The following is a 20,949-nucleotide window of genomic DNA, read 5'->3' on the forward strand; positions in this document are numbered from 1 at the left end:
TTATACGCAGCAATGATGTCATTTTTGATGAAACATGCATGTATAAGGAGCCTGCAAGGCAACAGGAGCCTGGCAGAGTCATCTTTGATGATGATGGACATCATGGACAACATCCAAGGGCTGTAAATCAGCCATTACAGCATCAAAACCAGCCCTTAAATGGTGCTGAAAATGGTCCAAATGGACAGCCAGAGATGGCAGAAGATATCCCTATGGATATCCCACAGTTAGAGGAGATACCGGGCATGATCTTTCAACCTTATGGCATGGAACAGGAGCCACCGATAGGTGATATGCAGGCTGGACAGCAACCTGCAAATGATGCTCATTGGGTACGGAGGTCCATAAGACCCTCCAGAGCCCCTGACAGGTTTGTTCCAGGGCTTGACTACTTGATGCTCACTGACTGTGGGGAGCCCTCATGTTATAAGGAGGCTTTACAGAGGGCAGACAAGGCTCTTTGGGAGCGTGCTATGAAGTCAGAGATGGATTCTCTGCACAAAAATGGAACATGGAAGTTGGTGCATTTGCCTACAGGCAAGAAGGTTTTGCCATGCAAGTGGGTTTACAGGCTCAAAGTTGCACCAGATGCAAAGCCAAGATACAAAGCCAGGTTAGTGGCTAAGGGCTTCAAGCAGGAATATGGTGTGGACTTTGATGAGATCTTCTCTCCAGTGGTCAAAATGACCACACTTAGAGCTGTATTAGCTTTGGTTGCTCATGATGATCTGGATTTGATTCAGATGGATGTGAAGACTGCTTTCCTTCACGGTGATCTCCATGAGGAGATATATATGCAACAGCCAGAAGGTTATGTAGTGAATGGAAAGGAGAAGCTTGTACGCAAGCTGAAAAAGAGTCTTTATGGGCTCAAACAGGCACCAAGGGAATGGTATCATAAATTTGATACATTCATGAAATCCCAGGATTTCAGGAGAAGTGACATAGATCATTGCTTATACACCAAGAAAGCTTTGGATGGCACTCTATTGATCCTCATCTTGTATGTTGATGATATGTTGATTGCCGCGAAATCTCGTAAAGAGATGGATGCCTTGAAGAAGAGGCTGCATCAGACCTTTGATATGAAGGATTTGGGTGATGCAAATCACATTTTGGGTATGCGGATACTTCGGGACAGAAATCAGCATGTGTTGTATTTGTCTCAGAAGGAATACATTGGCAAAGTTTTGCAGAGGTTCAATATGGAAGGGGGGAAGAAGACTAGTACTCCTTTGCCTCCATATGTGAAACTCAGTGCTAAGGACAGCCCACAATGACAGGGCTGATATGGCCAAGATTCCGTATGCTTCAGCTTGTGGCAGTCTCATGTATGCCATGGTTGCTACCACGCCGGACATTGCATTTGCAGTGGGAGTGGTTACTAGATACATGGCCAAACCTGGCAAGAAGCATTGGGAAGCAGTGAAAGGTGTCATGAGATACCTGAAGGGCACACAGGATATGTTCATTTGCTTTGGCAAACAGGATGCATTAGTGCATGGTTACACGGATTCGGATTATGCCGGTCATCCAGATAACCGGAAGTCTACTACCGGTTATGCGTTTACATTCACAAGAGGTGCTGTGTCATGGATATCCAGGATGCAGAAGTGCATTGCCTTATCTACTACAGAGGCCGAGTATATTGCAGCCACAGAGGCTTGTAAGGAGACATTATGGCTATCTCGGTTAGTGGTTGATTTGGGTTATACAGGGGATATTCCATTGTTGCATTGTGACAGTCAGAGTGCCATCCAGTTGGCAAAGAACCCTGTCTTTCATGCAAAGACGAAGCATGTGGATGTGAAGTATCACTTCATCAGAGAGGTGATAGAGAACAAGCAAATTCAGCTTATCAAGATTCATACGGATAACAACCCGGCTGATCTGTTGACAAAGAGTTTGCCTCCAGAGCGGTTTGCTCATTTGCAGACACTTGATGGGCATTGGATGAGGCCAGTTTCAGCCTTGATATGGCCTTGTATATTATCATGTACATGCTGATTTTTTCTTTTCCTTCATTTAAGGGCACTTTGCCTTTAAGTGGGAGGTTGTTGTGGTAAAGGCATTATGCCCACCCTTATAGTGTGTACTAGCCCATAAGTTTTATAGTACATAGTACACTTAGTACTTTTAATGTACTAAGTGCACTATGTGTACTATAGCAAATATACATGTGTGCTAGGGGAGTCACACACTCACACTTGATGAGTTGACTTATCCCCACATATGTCTCTCTCTCTCTCCCTTCTTCTCTGTGTGTGTCTCCCACATGAAACCCCAACTCTCAGCTGAGCTTTCCATAGCTCCTTCAATGGACAGTTTTGCTGCTTCTGTGTCCTACATATTGAGGCCAACCAAGCTTGGGCATCCAATCATATTTTCTGACTACTACTCCGACTGCCATCCAAAGTATCCCACCAACCCGTTACCCAAGGCAGTTGACATGCTTGGTGTTGAACAATGGAGACAGTAGCCGGAAGGAAATGACCAGTCTCTCACACCAAATGGCTGGAACCTCCTTGGCCCAGCAGTCTGTGAGCGGGCACTGGGACAGAAAGGTACTCAGAGGTGACGGATCAGCCATCAGCCATATCCGCCTGCCCGTTTATGAACCATGCATAAGGATGAGTGATGGCTGGGAGGTGAATTAAGAAGAAAGCCCTCTATTCTATTTGTGAACTGGTTGGTACTATTGATGGCTGAGACGAGAGTTTGAAGTATAGAGAAGTATTTGCAAGAGTTTTTACATAATGTTTATGTTTAACAAAACAAGAAGAGAAATTCAAGTTTGGGCTTCAATAGTCCTACTTAGAGCAGCTATAAGTTCACTGGCAGAAGGATCTCCAAAATCAGGCTGTAGTGATTTCTGTACACTTGCAAAATATCTGCACATCAAATACACAAAAACAGTTAGTTAATGCATTTGCACATAAAATCTCCTTACAAAAATTTATAAAATCAAGAATATAAGTATTGAGTTTGAAACAGGATCCACACTTTTTGAATAGGTTTGTAGCAGCTTTGGTGAGCCGCTTCTCCCCCATTGGAAAGATAGCTCGAAAAGTGGAAGCTGATTGGGCAAAGTCAGCCAGAAACTCCTGGTAGAGACGGAAGAACTAATGCTTAGAACAACATGCTAATTCCACCATTCACAGGCTCATCTCCTAGACAGAGTTCCTCCCACCCCCCACCCTCACCCCCTGCCTCTCTTCTTTCTCTTTTTATTTCCTTTTACCCTTCCTTGGCAGCTGCATTTATAACCGATATGGATTCCAAGGAGAGGAGGTTCCCTCCAAAAGAGACTAAACTAATTCGAGAAGGCATCAACAAACAAGATTGGACACATTACCAACCTTATTGAGAATCTCCATTAGTTTCTTTGGTGACTGATAGTCAGACTCGTTATCCAATCTACAACAGAAGCATCACTTGAGTTCTTTGATAAGCTTGCTTGCTACTCCTTCAAGAGCTGCAATAAGCCGTTCCAGATCTCCTGCCAAATATTTCTCCATGATCTTTTCAACCTGAAAGGGAAAATGATGCGCTTGTTTGCCCCTAAGAATCACCTCTCATTCATTAGAAAAACAACACAGATTCTTTGTTCGGAAAAGCAAAAATATCTTGGTCCCTGAATAATGACTTCACATTTTTAAAAAAAGCATCACACGTCATAACAAGGGCACACCGGATGGTTTAGATCCTGGAGTAATCCAACAGCTTCTGAACGGCTATGCACAGGCTCTGAATCTGCCATTACACGAGCCTGCATCAGAAAACCACACTTCAGTGCCTGGTGTTGCATTCCCCAAAACTGTAAACACGCATGTTGAGAAAAAAAATAAACAGGTCTCAAAAACTAGAGCATTCAATTGCTTTCATTCAAATAGATACACTTTTCAGCATGTGCTAATTGAAGAAATACAACGTAGATTAATTCCATTTAGATGCCAGACTCGAGAGAAATCTCAGCTTCATAAGAGTCTTGTGACTGACTTTGATGCTGTCTTGAAGGCTTTGCTCCAAGAAGCCATGCCCTGCCATATCTCACATGTTGGAAATTGGCATTTTTCACATGAGATAGGGAAGTGGGGATTACCTGCCTGCAAATCCCCAATGCAAAGTCTCCCACAAGCAGTGAGAGAGTGGGCAGATTTGTGCTTTGCGAATAGGAGATGAATTCGAGGCAGGTAAATAGTTGACACATAGGGCCACAATTTAGTAGGAAGCAACAAGCTACAGGCCACCCAATTTTAGAGCAGTGTGCTCGTTGGATGCTAGCCGGCCAAGTTGATCAACATAAGCCACTAGCCATTAGGACCAACTGCAAATGTCACATACATTAGCTCCAACACTTCGATGCATGTGCCATGCTAGGGCTATTAATTCGGGTTAGGGTTCAACAAAGGAATCAGTAAGCCCTTATTTATACAAGGGCAGAAGAGGCTATCAACCTATCAAAATAAGCAACTGCAAATGCAAATAAAGAAATTTATTGCAAGTAGGCCAACCATTTTGCAGTTTCAACATATAATCACCCTCTCCCCAACCTTTTATGGATCGTTTAGAGCAGCCAGCCAAACCTGAAGAGACAAAAAGGTATCAGATCCAGCCATCAGAAGCAGTCATTGATGATCAGTCTAGGGCTTCCCCAATACTAGCAGTGTCTGCAGGAGGTAGATCTTGGAGCACAAGAGCTAAGCATGCAGTTCACTGGTAATTTTGTTAGCTTTTAGCAGTTCAAAACATACAGTGCTCTAGATAAGTTTAAAGATGAATGCTTCTGTACACTGTACCCTAACAAAGGTATTAGAACAAGTTTCTCTCTGAAGTACCAGATCAAGTATCGGATAGCTATTTTTCACCTAGATCTTGTTTTTGGAAGTTTATGGTCCTGTTGCAATGTCATCTGGATTTCTCAATTCAGCAGACCACAGTTTGTTCTGCTTCATCATTGCTGCAAGTGATGGAGAATAAGCGTTTGAAGCTCGACAAGAAGCTTCAATGTTAACCTGATTTGCAAGTGCAGCTCGAATTGACAGGGAGCAACAGGGTTGTTTTTACACCCAACCCAAACTTGTCAAAAGATACATGGAGGGTTTAAAGGTATAGAAATTTTCAAGAAAATTGGTGTTTGGACCAATAACAAAAGGAGCTGCCTCTGTAGTGTCACAGCCCACAGTTGGGAGCAACACCAACAAAATTCCACAGCAGCAATATACAATAGGATAGGTTGAGAGAATCATCATTTCTTTCAATTGTACAAGGAACGTAAAAACAGAAACAAACTGAAATGAAAACTTGCACACACACGCCAATGAGGTGATAGCTCAAGTGGTAGAGATGTTTGTCTAGGACCAGGAGGTCCTGGGTTCAAAACTCCACATGGTGCTTCCTTGGAGGCATCACCTACGGGCAGATAAAAAGCACCTACGGGCCCCGTGCCCATCTGCTTGTTGTCCACAGAAAAACACAGGGTCGTAACATACCTCCCTCTTGAAAAAAAGCAAGCATCCTCAATTGCACTCAATAACACAGTAAGCATCCAATGAAGAAAGAGTCCCCATATGACAAAAGCAATGCCCCTCCAGTGCATCTGGGTGATGAAACAATCATCCTAGACAATAAGGCCACACCGTCACATCAGAGTGAAACAACTCTTGCTTGTTCCTTCAGAACCTGTAGCAAAAGTCTAAAACCAAGTGGAAACGCATAACCTGTGTTAGCCAAAAACAAAACCATGTATCATTCTACATATGACACATATATGCATTCGCAAACAATATGCTCCTCAAGATGCTCTACCTACTCCAATATAACAGTCTCAAGGTTGCTCGCAAGCCTTACACCCATGGGTATCCACGATTGGAGGTACAACATGAGCATATAAAAGCACTCAATGCATCCAAACAGTACATCCACTAAGTACTTCCCACATATGTCCCTCTTCATGCTTTACCCACTCTGCTCATGGCCATCCCGCAGGAGCCACACTCAGTGTTGCATCCATGAACATAATAAAGTACTTGATGTATCATACCAACATACATGCATCTCATCCTGACACATCCAGAGTATTACCCATGTATTCCCAAGGGTACCAGGATCCAATGGCACTAGAATACAATAATATCTCAGAAAGTGTATAAATACATGCACAGATAGAGTTCGATCCATATATCCATGAACCAAACCAACTCTAGGACTGCTCGCAAGACTTATGCCCTTCATAGAGTCTCGAAATGTGAACTCATAGAGTCTCGAAATGTTAACCAAACCAACTCTAGGACTGCTCACAAGACTTATGCCCTTCATAGAGTTCGAAATGTTAACTCAGGTTGCTGCAGACTTTGAGCTCAACCAAACCCAACTTTACCATCTCATGTGACTAGTACACAATATCATAGAAGTCCCATAAGCAGATGTACTGTCAGCCTCAGTACCTCGGGTGAATACAAAGCGACTCCTAGATGAAAAACTGAGCCTGTATGTAAAACAAGGGAGTGGAGGTGCTACCCCCCCTCTTGAGCATCAGGCAATGCTCCAAACCCATGCTCTGCTAAACCTGAATGAGCCGTCGCAAGAGTCGGCTCCAACTCGAAGGTATCAAGATAAAGCTGCAATACCTAGGGTGAATCTACTAAGTCACCCTCCTCCATCCACTTCGCATCCATCGGTGAATAGTTCTTTAAACTTCACAAGATAGCGACGGAAAACTTTACCTCATACCCTTTTTTTTTTTTCCTTATGTGCCAGTTTCTGCTCAGGAATAAGAACCTCATCAAGTTCCTCTGGTTCCATCTCAGCCTCATCTGATACATCCTCAGGCACCCAAAACCTGATTGCACTCCACCCAAGTGGTAAGCACAAGTTCCTGATGAAGCATAGTAGACCACCACTGCTAAACATAGAAAGAAGCTGCCTTCAAAACCCATGAAGCCTCCGTGAAGATACCACTAGTGACAAAGTGTCGAAAGCCATAACCTTCAACCCATCTCTTGCACCACAACACTTCACCTGCTTCTTGTTCCTGGCCAACTACTTCTTGTCCTTGGTGTCTTTTCTCCTGAGTTTCATCCTCAGCTTTTGCTCTTCACCTCATATAGGCAAAGACACACAATCCTGCACCGTCTCCTGTACTTCCTTTTCACTTTCCTCATATAGAAGCTTTTGATGTGAAATAACCACGGGCTCGCCTCCTTGAGAAAGTCGACGATATCCCGGCAATGGAACCATGAAACCGGCCTTCAAAAATCTGACGGGTGGTGAAACAAACACTCGCACACAAAACACTTCATCACCCATGGGGACCTGGAAAAGGAAACAAACATGGGGAGGTAGAAAGAAAGAAAGAAAGAAAGAAAGATTTTATTAACGTCTTCCAAAAGACCGAACTCGGCCTATGAGACAAATCGGTGTACCTATATGGGATATCCTCTGTCATCCCAACAAAATGAAAAAGTACCGAACTAAAAAGCTGAATCTGGGTGTGCAATAAGTACAATGAGTGGGGGAGGAATGGAGCTCTACTACTAGGAGAATGCAAAGCTATATACATGGAGTATACAATCATGATATGCAACCTAACTAGCTCCATCCTGTACCATACTGGGGGGTATAAAATGGTATACATCAATGAAGGGGGTGTCCACAACTCCCTGAAGAACATGCCTGGGTGTGCTTTGAAGCGAGCCAGTCGCTCCGCACCCTCTCTGTGAAACTGAGCTCTGATCTCTGTCATCTCTCTCTGGTATAGGCGTGGTGTCCGAAAGCCAGGTGTCCTGTGCCTCCTGCGAGCTCTGAGTGTCTCTGCTCTCTGGAGAGTAATTCCCTGCCGTGTAGGGGCTGGGAGTGGGATGGATCTCTAAAAAAATGTAGTAATCTGTGTCTGTCGTCCCCCCTCTGGAGCTATCTGAGCCTGTAATGATGTCTCTCTGTGGCGCTGTATGTCTAGAATGAATCTCCCCAGCATGCGCTGGTCTGCTGCCTCAAAGATCTGGCGTAGGGAATGTGGCTCTCTGAATAAGATGGGATCTCTCTCTCTGATGGCTGTATATGCTCTGCATCCGCATACATAATGCTCCTCACTCTCCACCTCCTCTCTGCACAATCTGCATACCCTCTCCTCTCGGGGGATCCGTGCTGCTCTGCCAGTCTCAATCTCCAATCGGTGTGATGAAACTCTAAGCTAACCAATAGCCACTCGGGAGCCGTGTCGTAAAAAGTCCTCCATGTATCTAGGCCTCTCTATAAATCCATCATCAGTGATACTCATGAAGTGATCTCTGTAGTATCGCATCTTCGGTGGAAGAGGCTGTGTAGGCCATATCCATGTCTCTCGTGTATAGAGCTGCCATAGGTCCTGTCTCAATACTCTGTTCCTCTCACTATGTGAGAGACGGATATGTGGTGCATCCCTGTCATACTGGAATGGTGGTAGATGATCCATGTCTAGGCCATGCTGTGAGAACCAATGTGTGACCTGTGCATACCATGATCCTCTGTCTCCTGCCTTAGCTAGCTGTCTAGATGCCTCAAAAGCCCTGTATGACAATCTGTCATGTGGCATCTCTCTGAATCTGTCTAGCAGGCATATAGTCTGAAATATGGCCTCTACCATCATAGGAGGCGCAGCAAACTCAGCTCGGATAATGTCATGAGGTATTGACGGTTTGCTGCGTATCATGCGTGCTATCATGAGGGCCTGTGGTCTCTCTATCTGTGTCCACCAATGGGTAGCAAGGCCTGGCGCCCATACCGCTGCTCCATACATCAATGCAGGTGTGACTAATGTGTCAAATAGCCACCCCTTCGTCCGAGGCTCCTGAAAATGCGCCTGGTGGCACTGTCTCTCTAGCATAGCCAATGCTGCATATCCCCGTGTCAATCTAGCTCTGGCTATTGAACCCATGGTGAAGTGTGTGGCTGCTGCAAAGAAGGTAACCCCTAGGTACATGTAGGATGTCACCACCTCCACCTGGCGTCCTGCGAGAGTGAATGTCAGCTGACTCCTGCCCTGTCTCGATGTGTGAAAGACCATAACCTTGGTTTTCCCAAGGTTCACAGTAAGACCCCTCTGTGTGCAGAAATCATCGAGTGCATGTAGATGCTGCTGTAGACCACATGGAGACTCAGACACTAATACAATATCATCAGCATAAAGCATAATATGTACTGAGGTACCTGCTAAATCAACTCCATCTCCGCCTCCCCGTGTAATGAAATCAGCCACCTCATCAATGTATAACCCAAATAGCGTGGGGGAAAGTGGGCATCCTTGCTTCACACCAATGGTGCTAGCAATAGTCTCGGACATACCTCCTGGACATCTGACTCGCCCAAAAACCTGCTCATATAATGCATAGATGCCCCATGTCATATCTGCTGGTATGCCAAGAGACTGCACGCGCTGAAAAAGCCTCTCTCGTGGTACTGTGTCAAATGCCTTGCGGAAATCCACAAAGCAACAATAGAGCTTTCTCTTCCTCACTCTGGCCTGATCAATCATACATCTCAAAGTGAATACATGGTCAATGGTAGAGAAAGCTCTCCTGAAGCCTGCTTGCCCTGATGAGCGTAAACCTGCTCGCTCAGCATATAAGCTAAGCTCTTGCTCCAACACTGCACCATAGAGTTTGGCCAGCACGTGGCCAACCATCACCGTCCTGTAGTTGCTCGGATCGAGCATATCCCCTGTTTTGTGAATCGGCACAATGGTGTGCATCGTCCACTCCGCAGGCAAACCCTCTGCTAGTGCCCTGTTGAACAGGCGTGCAAGAAAAGGAGCCAAAGAATCTACTGCATATATGAGATGCTCACCCTGCAGGCCCATATGGTCGGCGGCCCGTCCATGCTATAGGTGGCGGATAGCTTCCTGTACCATCGAGTGGGTAAAGAAGCTAGCTGTGGTAGGTCGAGGCTCCTATGGCTGAGGTATAGGCGGCTGCTGTGGGACGTGGTATAGGCCCTCTGCATATGTGTGCCATGTCTGTGGGTCTGCAATAGGTGTCGGTGTCCGGGGCTCTCTGAAGTGCCGCCATGAGACAGGGCTATCTCTACTCATGAAGAAATGAAAGATCTCTAGCTCCTGTATCTCTGCGAAGGCCCGCCTTTTGCGGCGAGTAAGTCTCCTCATCTCTCTCTCCTCGACTCCTGCTCTGTGATGGCTCCCAAGGCTCTCTGTATGCGGAGCCGTGAGTATAGGGCTCTGCACTCGTCATCATACCATCTGTTCTGGGGCATAGTCCCAGATCTCGCAAGCTCTCCTGAGTAGACACGATGTGGGAAGCTCTGTAATGCAGCCGTGTGTAGGAGTGATGCCAGCTGGGCTGTAATGGTATCCATAGGTGCTAGGGGATCCATGAGGAGGAGCCCATCCTCTACTCTGCCAGTGTATATGTCTGCCATGTCATGTGTGAAGTAGATGGTAGTGTGTGGCGTCGGTATGTGGGGGGCTGGTGATACTGGTGATCCGGCTAGTGAAAATGCCAAGTATGTATGATCTGCCCCAATAGGACGAGGTGAAATGGAGAATGAGGTGACAAGCTGTGATGCCTCCAAAGACCCCATAATGTAGTCTACCACCGTGCCTCCGGTCCGTGTATGACCCCCATGTGGGAAGCATGTCAACCCTCCTGATCCCGGCCACTGTAGCATCCCATTATAAGTAACGAGACGATGCCTGGTTCCCAGCTCTAGTAAGTGGTCCCCATAATGTCCTCTATCTGGTCCAGTGTCCTCTGATGCCCGACTCCTCTAGATCCACAGGGTGGAGGCTCTCCATGTCATCATAGTCATACACCTCACACTATCTGCTCTATGTGTGGGCATTGAAGTCGCCCGTAAGAAATACTTCCCCTAGTGTAGAATAATGCATAATCTCCTCTGACAGACAAGTGTATGGCGAGGCTCCTGTCTCCTCCTCCTGTGGCATCTCCTCTGTAATGACATAGGAGGACCCTGATGGAGAAAAGTAACATAGAGCTATGTATATAACCCTGTCCTGTGAGAGCTGTAGGCTGATCCACATGTATTTGGCCTCTGGATCCTGTGCTACCACTCTCAGTCTCCCCTGTAGCTCCCGTCTAAATAGAACTGCTACTTCCCCCGACCCTCTTGAGGTACCCTGGCGTGTGGTCCTCCTGTATCCTGGCGTGTGGTCCTCCTGTATGCTGACTCCCACTGGAATCCCTCTACTCGAGGTAGCCCTCTCTCTGGACTCTGATGTGTCTCTAACAGAAGTATGATGTCTCTCCCCACCATAACATGCTCCAGTCGTCCAGGCTGCACCCATAGTGAACCATTACAGTTCTATACTGCCATGTGTATCTCTGTCAGTGGCCTGGTCTGTGTCCCATAGGCCCCAAACCGCTAATCCATGGGCCGGCCATCAATGATGACCCAACCATCTCGATAGAAGGCCTTCTTGCCTTCTCTCCTCGCGTGTAAGACTCGTGGCATGCAAGCTCTCCTATGCTCAAGCTGCATCCTCGTGAGATCATCATCCAAGAAAATAGGAGCTCCCTCTAAACCTCGTAGTATGACCCTCTTCCTCATGAAGGTGACCCTCTCTGTTTCTCCTGCAAACTGTAGGATGAGGGCTCGCTTGCGTGTTGAGTCTTTCTCGGCTCTCCATGCTTTGGTGAAGGGGAGAGTGTGCTCTTCCCTGTAGCCGAGCTTCATGCATAGAAGCTGTCCATCTTTCTCGGGAGTGGAGTCGGGTGTCTCGGCTATACCTGTGACTCAAATGTTGAGGCGGCGGGCATGCCTCATCTTCTCCTCCTCAATGGTGGTGTGAATGAGTTGGTGTTCTTCCCTTTGAGTCTCCTCCCTCACTTCTTTACGGATGTTCTTCTTCACCACCTCAACCCATCCTGATTGCTTGGCTTCGAGCTTTCCCTCCATGTCCTTTGTGATCTCCTTGGAGATCTCTTCTTTGATGGCCGTGAGTGTTGTCATTGATCTCCCCTTCTTCCTTCTCAGTATTCTTGATGGCTACCATTTCCACTTTCAATGCACTCACCTCCCGTGTTCTCTTGTTCGAGGTTCGTGACCCGTGCTTCGAGAGCCATGATGTGCCAGTGTAGTTTGTTCTCCACCTCATTATGGTTGGAATCGGATGTCTTCTTGTTCTCCTTGATTAGTGCCTTCATTGCCGTCTCGAGGGCCTCAAGTTTCTCTTGGAGACTCGGGGCCATTCCTCCGGATCAGTCTGCAGTCCTTCCCACAAGCAGGGAGGAGAGAGAGAGAGAGAGAGTTATGTTGCTGCCTTGGGGGCCTGAGCAAGGGTGGGTGGGAAAAAGGGGGGAAGCCAGCGCAGCGAACAATGAGAGAGAGACGGCGCTGAAATGCCTGGGCAGAAGCGAACAGCAGCGAAGCGTGGGTGAAGCGAAGCGCAGCGAACAGTGAGAGAGAGACGGCGCTGAAATGCCTGGGCAGAAGCGAACAGTAGCAAAGGATAGTAGCTAGCAAAGCGTGGGTGAAGCGAACAGTGAGAGAGAGACGGCGCTGAAATGCCTGGGCAGAAGCGAACAGTAGCGAGAGAGTGCTCCTGCAAATAGTACAAGAACATCGATTGGCCCCAAAACGCAATGGCACCCCTTGCGGTATTTCTTTACTTGATCAAAATTTAAGTACAAAGTACAACTTGTAGAATCCTCTACCAATAGGATCCCTCGAAGCTTTCACCCAGGACTTCCAAATAAGAACTCTCGTTATTACAGCACAGCATTCCATGGAGAAGGCACACCTGTACAACACCTCCCTGCTTGAAAAGGTCTTCTCCATCTCTATCATGGATCCCTCAAACCCTTTCCCAAACAGCAGTAGGGCTGTACCAAACCATATGTCCTTCCCTATAGTCAACTTGCATGTAACCTTGAGAAAACTACAAGCTGTTCACATGAATCCAAAGACATGCTTTCCACATGAAACCAAAGACCTGTATCCCATAAACCATAGGCCTGTTTCCTTGATACCAAAGTCATGTTTCCTCTCGAAAAACCAATGTCCTGTTTCCATGACAGATATACCATCCAAGCACGGTTGCCAAAACCCAGAGAGAGAAAGATAGAGGACGTGTCAAGCAATCCCTGAAAACACTTAAGTCCAAGACGAAGAGCAACAACACATCTCTTCCAAGGACATCATCCTGTGCATCTTAGCTTGATCCTCTGTATCCCAATCTCGTAAAACAAGGCTTGCAATCCATGACGAGAGAGAGAACAATATCCACGCACCAGCGCCTACAATCCACACGCAGTCCAACAGATGCGCTACACAAAAGCACAAACACCCGTAGCACAGACGCGCACCCAACAGTAGCCCATGCGTGCTCTCCGGCCTGTTCCACACTACAGAACACTGCCCGCCTAGCTGCTTCCACGCGTGCAGCCACCTGGCTATTTCCATACACGCAGCCGGTTGCTGGCTGTTTCCATAAGCCAGCCGCCTGGTATAGAGAGCCTCCCACCTGACGCCCGCCTGGCGCCTGTTGTGCTGACTGTAGCCCGCCTGGTCGCCCGTTGCGCAGCCGCTTGGTCAGCCGTACGTGCAACCACCTGCTCACCCGTACACAGCCATCTGACCGTACGCGCAGCCGCACGTGGCCTGCTCCAAGGAGATGCGCCCGCGTATTCCACACGCTACTACACAACGCCCCATGCGACGACCACATGGCGACCTGCATACAATTCCGCCACCCTTCGCCCCTTTTTAAAGATGCGATTCCGCTTTTCTTCAAAAAGCCAAAAGCAAAATTAGCAAAACGCATGCTTATAAATATAATAATATTTTAAGTCATCTAAGAATTTAAAACCTTATAACCTTTAAAATCCTTTTTGTCCCCTTTTCACACTGGAGCTAGCCACACATATGGGTTTCCTTTTCATTTCCAAACTGATGCTTGTTCACACTGACCATCCCGTGCCCGTGCCCGTCTACTTGTTGTCCAGAGAAAAACACAGGGTCGTAACATCTTGCTAGAGTTTTGTTCGACGGACGACAATGTGGCGGACCTCTTCACGAAGTCTCTACCTCAAGCTATGCTCCGGCAGCACTCCAGCTCACTGGGGTTGGTTCCACATCCAAGAGCTGAGAGGGGGTGTTAGCAATCATCTCCTGTTTGTACATTACACACTAGGGACTCTGTTGTGGGTATGCCCGCCCATTAGGTGTTTCTCCATTTTTCCATGTATTTTTTCCCTGTCTTCTGTGGTTGTGGGGCAAGAGTATGCTGGCCGCCTATTTTCTGGTTTGGCCGACTGTGATGACCTTGCCAACTTGGATTTTCTCTAGCTGTCTCCTGTTTTCTGATCGTGAGTAGTTGGGACTGCTATCAGCCTATCTTGGGCTGGCCGACCAACAGCCCTGGACTATATATAAAGAGGGGCTGCCCCCCACACCTCAAGTATTGGGTATTGTACCAGGTCTTGTATATAGAGCAGAGTTCCTACAGCTTCTCTCTCTCTTCTGCGTTTTCTTTTCTCCACACAGCTCTACGTTTTTAGGCTGGTAGTTCTACTGCGTTTGCTCATCTTCATGTTGGTGTCTTGCTACGTTGTGCTCGCAACAGTTTGTCTCATATCCGCTGCGTATTCCGACAGGAGGATGCACAACGATGCCGACAACGCCCTCAACAGCCTACGTGCACTATTTCAATTAGGTACACACGGTATGAGATGACGATATAAATGATACGAGCATTTTGAAAATGAGACCAAAGTGGTTAGTAATGGAGATCAAGCACCTTGAACATTTGACTACGATCAACATTAGAGAGAAAGTGGCCATGATCATCCTCTGATAACTGTAAGTTTTGGTCAATCTACTCCCTGCCATGTAAGTGCCTAACCCTAAATAGTAAATTTGCAAATGTGGTTAAGCAAATTGTCTAATACATCCAGTCATATATTAGAGAGGTAAATGTAGAATCTTATGTATGTAATTTTTGGTTACATGGATTGCTACAAATGACAATGGAAATAAAAGACTATGATGAGTATGGAGATCTATTTTTAAATTGTTTTCTTTATTAATCAAGAGACGTATTCTCTTGGGACAACCATTCCGATATAATATGTTTAGTGACCGGCCTGGGCAGCTAGATACTCCCCACCCGCAGCAACCGACTCTAAAAATACTTAAAGATCAAGGCAACTGTCTTCGTTGGGTAACCCACCACTATGGAAAGGTTTTCCATAGTAAGAAGAGGGTGAAGGGGACACTTCTTGTTCTACTATGCGAGTGATTTTTCACGACAACGGTTATAAGCTCTAGACTGTTTTATGACTCGATGAGCTGAGAGATTAGAGATGGATAAAAATCAAGACGCCGAGGGTTTGAAATTATGGTTATTCTTATGATGAATTTCTTTCAATGTGTGGAATGACTTTATTAGAAAAGAATGTATTCATTAAGGGATAAAAGAACCTGTGCACGAGAATAAATAAATAAATCATGTTATAAGTTGTAACTTGCATCAATGAAAACAATGTGCTTAGTAACTTAGATAAACCTCGTAGATATAGTCACTCGGAAGCGGGTGGTCAGGTGGACCTGATGAGTCAGGTGTTTTCTTCTAAGAGACTAGAAACCGAAATGAGACCTTTTGACATATTGGATAGGACTCCCAATCTTGTGGAGATTGCTTATAAATCGGATCGTCCCAGAAGAGGCACCGATGAGATAGCTCTCACAATGGTTGGGATTAATCTTACGAAGTGAGGTGTCTCCGTATCCCTGGTGATGGATGGACAAGTCTCTTACACCAGTTCTTAGCCATGCACAAGTAATAACCTTTAGTTCATGAATGTAGCTTAATGCTAGCATGATAGGAATCAAGATCTGTATCCCAATTCAACATTGAATATATTCATGTCGTGCAATGTTATTATTGACTCTGCAAGCAAGTCTAAGGCAAGCCAACATGAGGATAAGAGCAACATAAAAAGTAAGATGTCAAAATGCAATTCTAAGCTAGAGAAAATGCCTGATCTTGCACTCACGACTCTTCTCGTGTATGTAGAGACATTGATTCCTTGTTTTCGTACCATCTTTCATGAAAGAAATGAATCCTTTTTTGTCTAAAAGCCTGGGCCTCATAGTATTTGAAGCTCACCCTTCCAAAACTAGGGGGCTGAGTCAGTATTTGGTCTAGAGCAGGTGGAATGCACATGCTCTTTGGATTTCATCATCACCACCATCACATACATACGTACGTACATACATGGACCAGTTTGAATCATTCAAGCTGCATTTCCATGGCAGCTCTGCTTGAACTTTTTGCAATTTCCATGAGCAGTGTTTGGTAAGACACTACATGTTTACGAAACTGATCCCTTGGATATTTATCTCAGATTGTAGCCAAGTTGAAATTGGAATAACCTTGGAAACACAATGCGATTATTAGAGAGTGTTTATGAATGAATTCCGGACGTTTTTCTTGAAATTTCAAAAGGAAATCTATCAGGATCCGTAAATAAATAAATAATAAATCAATGTCCCTTAAAGACACGATTTAAACTGACTCCCAGAATTCTGCATTCCATGAAAGCTTTACAAATAGGGTTTTGAGATGTGAGTGCACAGTTTTTCTGCAGATTTTCAGCAAGGGTTTCAAAATGCGAGTGCGAATGAAGCTATGTGTGTCCAGAATTTAAGTTAGGTTTCTATACAGAATGTAAAGATTAAAGGAAAAAGGAGACCGACCAGGGAAGACATATAGCACTCGGGATCGAAAGCTTTGGTGTTGATGGCTTGCAGGGTATCCCGTCGGACGAGACTGGGCGTGGCTTGCGCGTGCTCATCGTCTTCTCCATAAAAGCTACTCAGGAGATCCCTGACGCGCTTCGTCTTGGACTCCAGATCTTCCGCCATCACTCCTCGCCTAGGAACGCTGAGCAATTCTTCATATAACCTTGTGTCTACACCATGTCCGGGCATGCACACTTGACAATGAGCCAACGGTAGTTCAACGAGATCCTCTCCTAAGTTGGGCTCTCTCTCTCTCTCTATGATCCACCCGAGTTCAAGTCCCACCGTTGGTCATATATGCCATTGTGTTGCCGTTAATGCCTCTCTCTCTCTCTCTTTATATATATATATATATATATATCCTTGGTTCCACCGTCAACATTGGTTCTTACCTCTTCTCCGCCTCCACCAAGTTCCTCTCTACCTCCGCAGTGGCTTCACTCTACATTGCAGGATTCTCAAGTCCCTTCTCCGACCATTTATGAGTCTGGGATTGCTCCATCTTTTGGTATGCTCTCCCTAGGCACATCTCACAAACTTTGTATATGAAGCTTATTAATGGGGGTGAGAATGTGGCATATCTAAACATGATCTGGAAGTTCAAGTGGCATGAGGAAGTGTGGAAAGGCAGGTGCAAGTCTTCATGGAAATCTTCACTTCCCCATAAGGTAAAGACTTGGTGCATCTCGCAAACTTTGTACATGAATGTGGCTTATGAAGCTTTGTATATCAAGCTTCATATACAAAGTTTAAACTTTCTACATGAAACTTGTTAAAATCAGGGTGAGGATGTGCCTTATTTAAACATGATATGGAAGTTTAAGTGGCATGAGGAAGTGTGGAAAGGCAAGTGCATGTCTTTATGGAAATCTTCACTTTCCCATAAAGACGAGTAGATGGATTTTGGGTGTGCTTGGTCCCATTGGATCCTTGGCAAGAGAAGCTATTTGCTATCCTATAGGACTTATTGCCTCTTGGTAATATTAAAGTTTGGGGTTGTTGCTAGTTACTTTTGTTATTTTAGGTGTCTTGTTGATTGAAGGAGAAGTTGCTTTAAAATTTTGAGGGGTGGCATATTCCCCAATGCCATAGTGGCTGGTTGCAATTTGCTTAAGGGTCGTGGGATAGTTTTGTTTCTAGGAGTCCATTATTGTTTGGCTATAATCTAGTTGGCTTTTTAGAGGGTCTTCACAATGTGAAGGTAGGAACTCTACTAATGTATAAAACTATTCCTTTTTTTCTTTTTTTAAAATCCACAACCGAATAGAAACATCTACTTGAAAAACACTAGCACCTTGATTCAAATAATATGTTTACATGACCCATGAAACAACAGTAGAGTTACACAAATCATGTTTGAAAGTAGACAATGAAAAGTCTCATTTTAGGGAACCATAATAATAGCATTTGATAAAACCAACAAGCATTGAGAAGGTAGGTCCTATTGCCTACATCCATACAAACAGACAAACAATTGATTAGTCCGAATGTATATTGCAGGTGTCAAGGGACCTAACCACATGTCATAGTTGTCACCCAAACAATACTAGTAAACATCAAAAGCCTAATCTAGGTATTTTTATACCCAACTTATATATGAGTTATATCTCACATCATTTACGTAACCTGTAAAGTACATGACCCTGTGTGATCAATGTGTAAGTCAAACCAGTGCAACATATAATCCCAAAGATAGCTAGAAACCTCATAAGGCCATTGTCTTTGCCCCACCCAACTACAAGCAAGATTAAAACTGCTAGCAAACTTCTAATGACAGCTAGCTGGCATTATACCAGTATCAATAGTGGTATCCAAAAATCCATAATACAAGCAACCTAAAACCTAAAAGTTTATTCTTCAAACTATTCTTAAACATCAAAAGCCTAATCTACATATTTTATACCTAACTTACATATGAGTTATATCTCATATCATTTACCTAGCTTGTGAAGTACATGAACCTCTAAGTCAAACCAGTACAACATGTAATCCCAAAGATAGGTAAAAACCTTATAAGTCCATTGTGTTTATCCCAAGGGGGAATAATATTATTTCCCCTAGGTTAATTCCAACAAAGGGTGCTAGCAGCGCTCCTCCTTGACTTGTGGTAGAGCAAACCTACTGTTGGGAGTTTCAGATCTTGGCCTAGAAATCCTTGTCCGGGTGAAGGACCTGGGCACCACTCACCTTCTTCTATGACGTTTATAGTGGGGCCTAGAAATCCTTGTCCGGGTGAAGGACCTGGGCACCACTCACCTTCTTCTATGACGTTTACAGTAGGTGGTTGGCGGGGCCTGCATGCGCCAACGAAACGGTGGATCCAAAAGGAGTGAAGGCCTACTTTAGTACTGCATGCGCCAACGACGGTGGATCCAAAAGGAGTGAAGGCCTACTTTAGTACTACATGTGAGAGGTTGGACTGCCATAATGACGACACCCAAGCACCATGAAACAGAAAGGCCTAATCCACCTCCGGGCCCTGGCCACAAAGGTTACCAGCGTGGTTACCACGAGTGAGCAACGAGGAGAAGGAAGAAGCAAAGAGGAGAAGTAAGAAGCGCTATTGGTTGGGGCCTAGTTGGGGTTGGTAGCTATAGCGGGCCCAGTTGATGCAGAGAGGGGGGGTATTAGTTGGAGCATGCAGCACTGCACAACAACAGCCATGGAGCGTGGCAGCGTGCACCTGACGGGGTCTAGATCAGGGCGATCAATGTAGCATGCAGGCTTTTGGGGCAACGTGCAGATGATGGGGCCTTGTTGGCAGCGGCGGACGGGTTGGCTGGCATGAGTTGGTAAAGTGAGAGGGGAGTGTGGGGCAGTGTGGACGAAAAGGAGGCGGTTCATAGCTGGCGGGTGCAAAGAGATGACGAGCTCTGCAACAAATAGGGCACAGTCGGCGCTTGTCGTTTTTGGCCTGCCTATGGCAAAGGCCTTAGCATTGTGTATGAAGGGTTGCCTTGCTGCCCATCAAGCGTTGCTTTCTATTAGTTAATGCACCTTTTGCTTTCTATGAGCTAATGCACCTTTGCTTTTCATGAGTTATGGGCTTGATTGTCACGGGATCTAAATTTCTAGGGAGATAGAAATCAAATATATTGTAAGAAATTGATTTAAATTCAACAATTCATCAAACATCACATGACCATTATCAAAATATTCAAAAACATATGAAAATACTTAGCTCACAAAGATTCGGCTCCAAGATTGGGTGCAATCATCCCCTCCCATGTGTGTATGGCCTATTTTTTCCCACACATGAGTATTTACGAGATACTTTATTCCAATTTAGGCCATAGCCTCCAAAAATACAAAAAGGGTGCTTTTCTTACACGACACTCTCTTATCTTCAAGAATAGAGTGCCCATAAATTGAGGCTTGGGTTTGAAGCATATCACGCTTTACCAAATATTAAAGATCAAGTCTATACTTGATAACTTATAGCTTTTACAAAATAAATCAAAATGTGCACAAGCTAGCACATGTATTTGCAAAGCCTGTTTATAAAAATGGTGTGCCAAGTAATAAATTTGTGTCAATCCTCGGAATCCTCTTCACCTCTAACCAACAATAAATTGGTGAAATAAATATTCCATAAGCATCCAAACCACACACATGGCATAAGTAGCCCGAGAATCACCCCTACATACGAGCCAACTGAAACAAACATTGGAGACTCCAAGCATACGTCAATATCCACCATTAAATATTTATAATGGTATCACCCATGATATTTATAATGGTATCACCCATGTTTGCCAGGCATAAGTAGCCCGAGAATCACCCCTACATACGAACCAACTGAAACAAACATTGGAGACTCCAAGCATACGTCGATATCCACCAAACGTATTCATATTTATAATGGGTATCACCCATGATATTAACATAATTTGGCATGACGCAAAGATAATCCAAGCGTCCCCGAATTATCTAAGAGGGTAGAATAATATTTTTAAGAGGGCTTAAAATATATTCCCATAACATCCCCTCTTGCTTAAGTTTGCAATTTGTTGGTTTGTTGAAAAGAACGGAGGATCTCAGGGAAAGCACAAAAATATTTCTCAGGTACCCATCTTGCATCTTCACGAGGATGATTTTTTAAAGTTATTAAATATTTGCTATATTGGTTTCCAGTGCGAGTTGGTGTAATTTGATGGTCAATGATAGTATTTGGGAGTAACATTTCTTGGTCTC

The 20,949-nt window shown here is 45.0% G+C and overlaps 2 protein-coding genes across 4 annotated transcripts in view; both read right to left on the reverse strand.

Annotated features, from left to right (window-relative positions):
- Positions 1–3,060, reverse strand: part of LOC147633915 (vacuolar protein sorting-associated protein 51 homolog) — a 29,956-nt gene extending 26,896 nt beyond the window's left edge. For 2 of the 3 annotated variants that reach the window (XM_086804983.1, XM_086804982.1), the window contains exons 1-2: positions 3,004–3,060; positions 2,815–2,891 (exon numbers count right to left, since the gene is read on the reverse strand). The gene's annotated coding sequence lies outside the window, so the exon portion shown is untranslated. Of the gene's footprint in view, positions 1–2,814; positions 2,892–3,003 lie in introns of those variants that run through there. The other variant, XM_086804984.1, reaches the window with a different exon arrangement.
- Positions 3,004–16,979, reverse strand: LOC147633916 (uncharacterized). The gene is made up of 4 exons (XM_086804985.1): positions 16,711–16,979; positions 3,692–3,769; positions 3,360–3,530; positions 3,004–3,104 (listed from the first exon to the last, which is right to left on the reverse strand). Exons 1-3 carry the CDS (start codon positions 16,942–16,944, stop codon positions 3,432–3,434), a joined length of 411 nt encoding a protein of 136 aa, XP_086661111.1. The 5' UTR covers positions 16,945–16,979; the 3' UTR covers positions 3,004–3,104; positions 3,360–3,431.
- Positions 16,980–20,949: the final 3,970 nt, after the last annotated feature.

The sequence above is a fragment of the Cibotium barometz genome, chromosome 11 (genome assembly GCF_041138505.1).
Source record: "Cibotium barometz isolate CiBa-2024 chromosome 11, ASM4113850v1, whole genome shotgun sequence".
Classification (NCBI taxonomy): domain Eukaryota; kingdom Viridiplantae; phylum Streptophyta; class Polypodiopsida; order Cyatheales; family Cibotiaceae; genus Cibotium; species Cibotium barometz.

What these genes read in the sequence shown, in the direction of transcription:
- LOC147633916 (XM_086804985.1), bottom strand. Translation starts at nt 16,944, where the DNA reads ATGCCCGGACATGGTGTAGACACAAGGTTATATGAAGAATTGCTCAGC. An exon ending in AGTGCTATATGTCTTCCCTG is followed by an intron (nt 3,770 to 16,710) that starts GTCGGTCTCCTT and finishes TTTCTGATGCAG; the next exon opens with GCTCGTGTAATGGCAGATTC. An exon ending in TCCAGGATCTAAACCATCCG is followed by an intron (nt 3,531 to 3,691) that starts GTGTGCCCTTGT and finishes TTTCCCTTTCAG; the next exon opens with GTTGAAAAGATCATGGAGAA.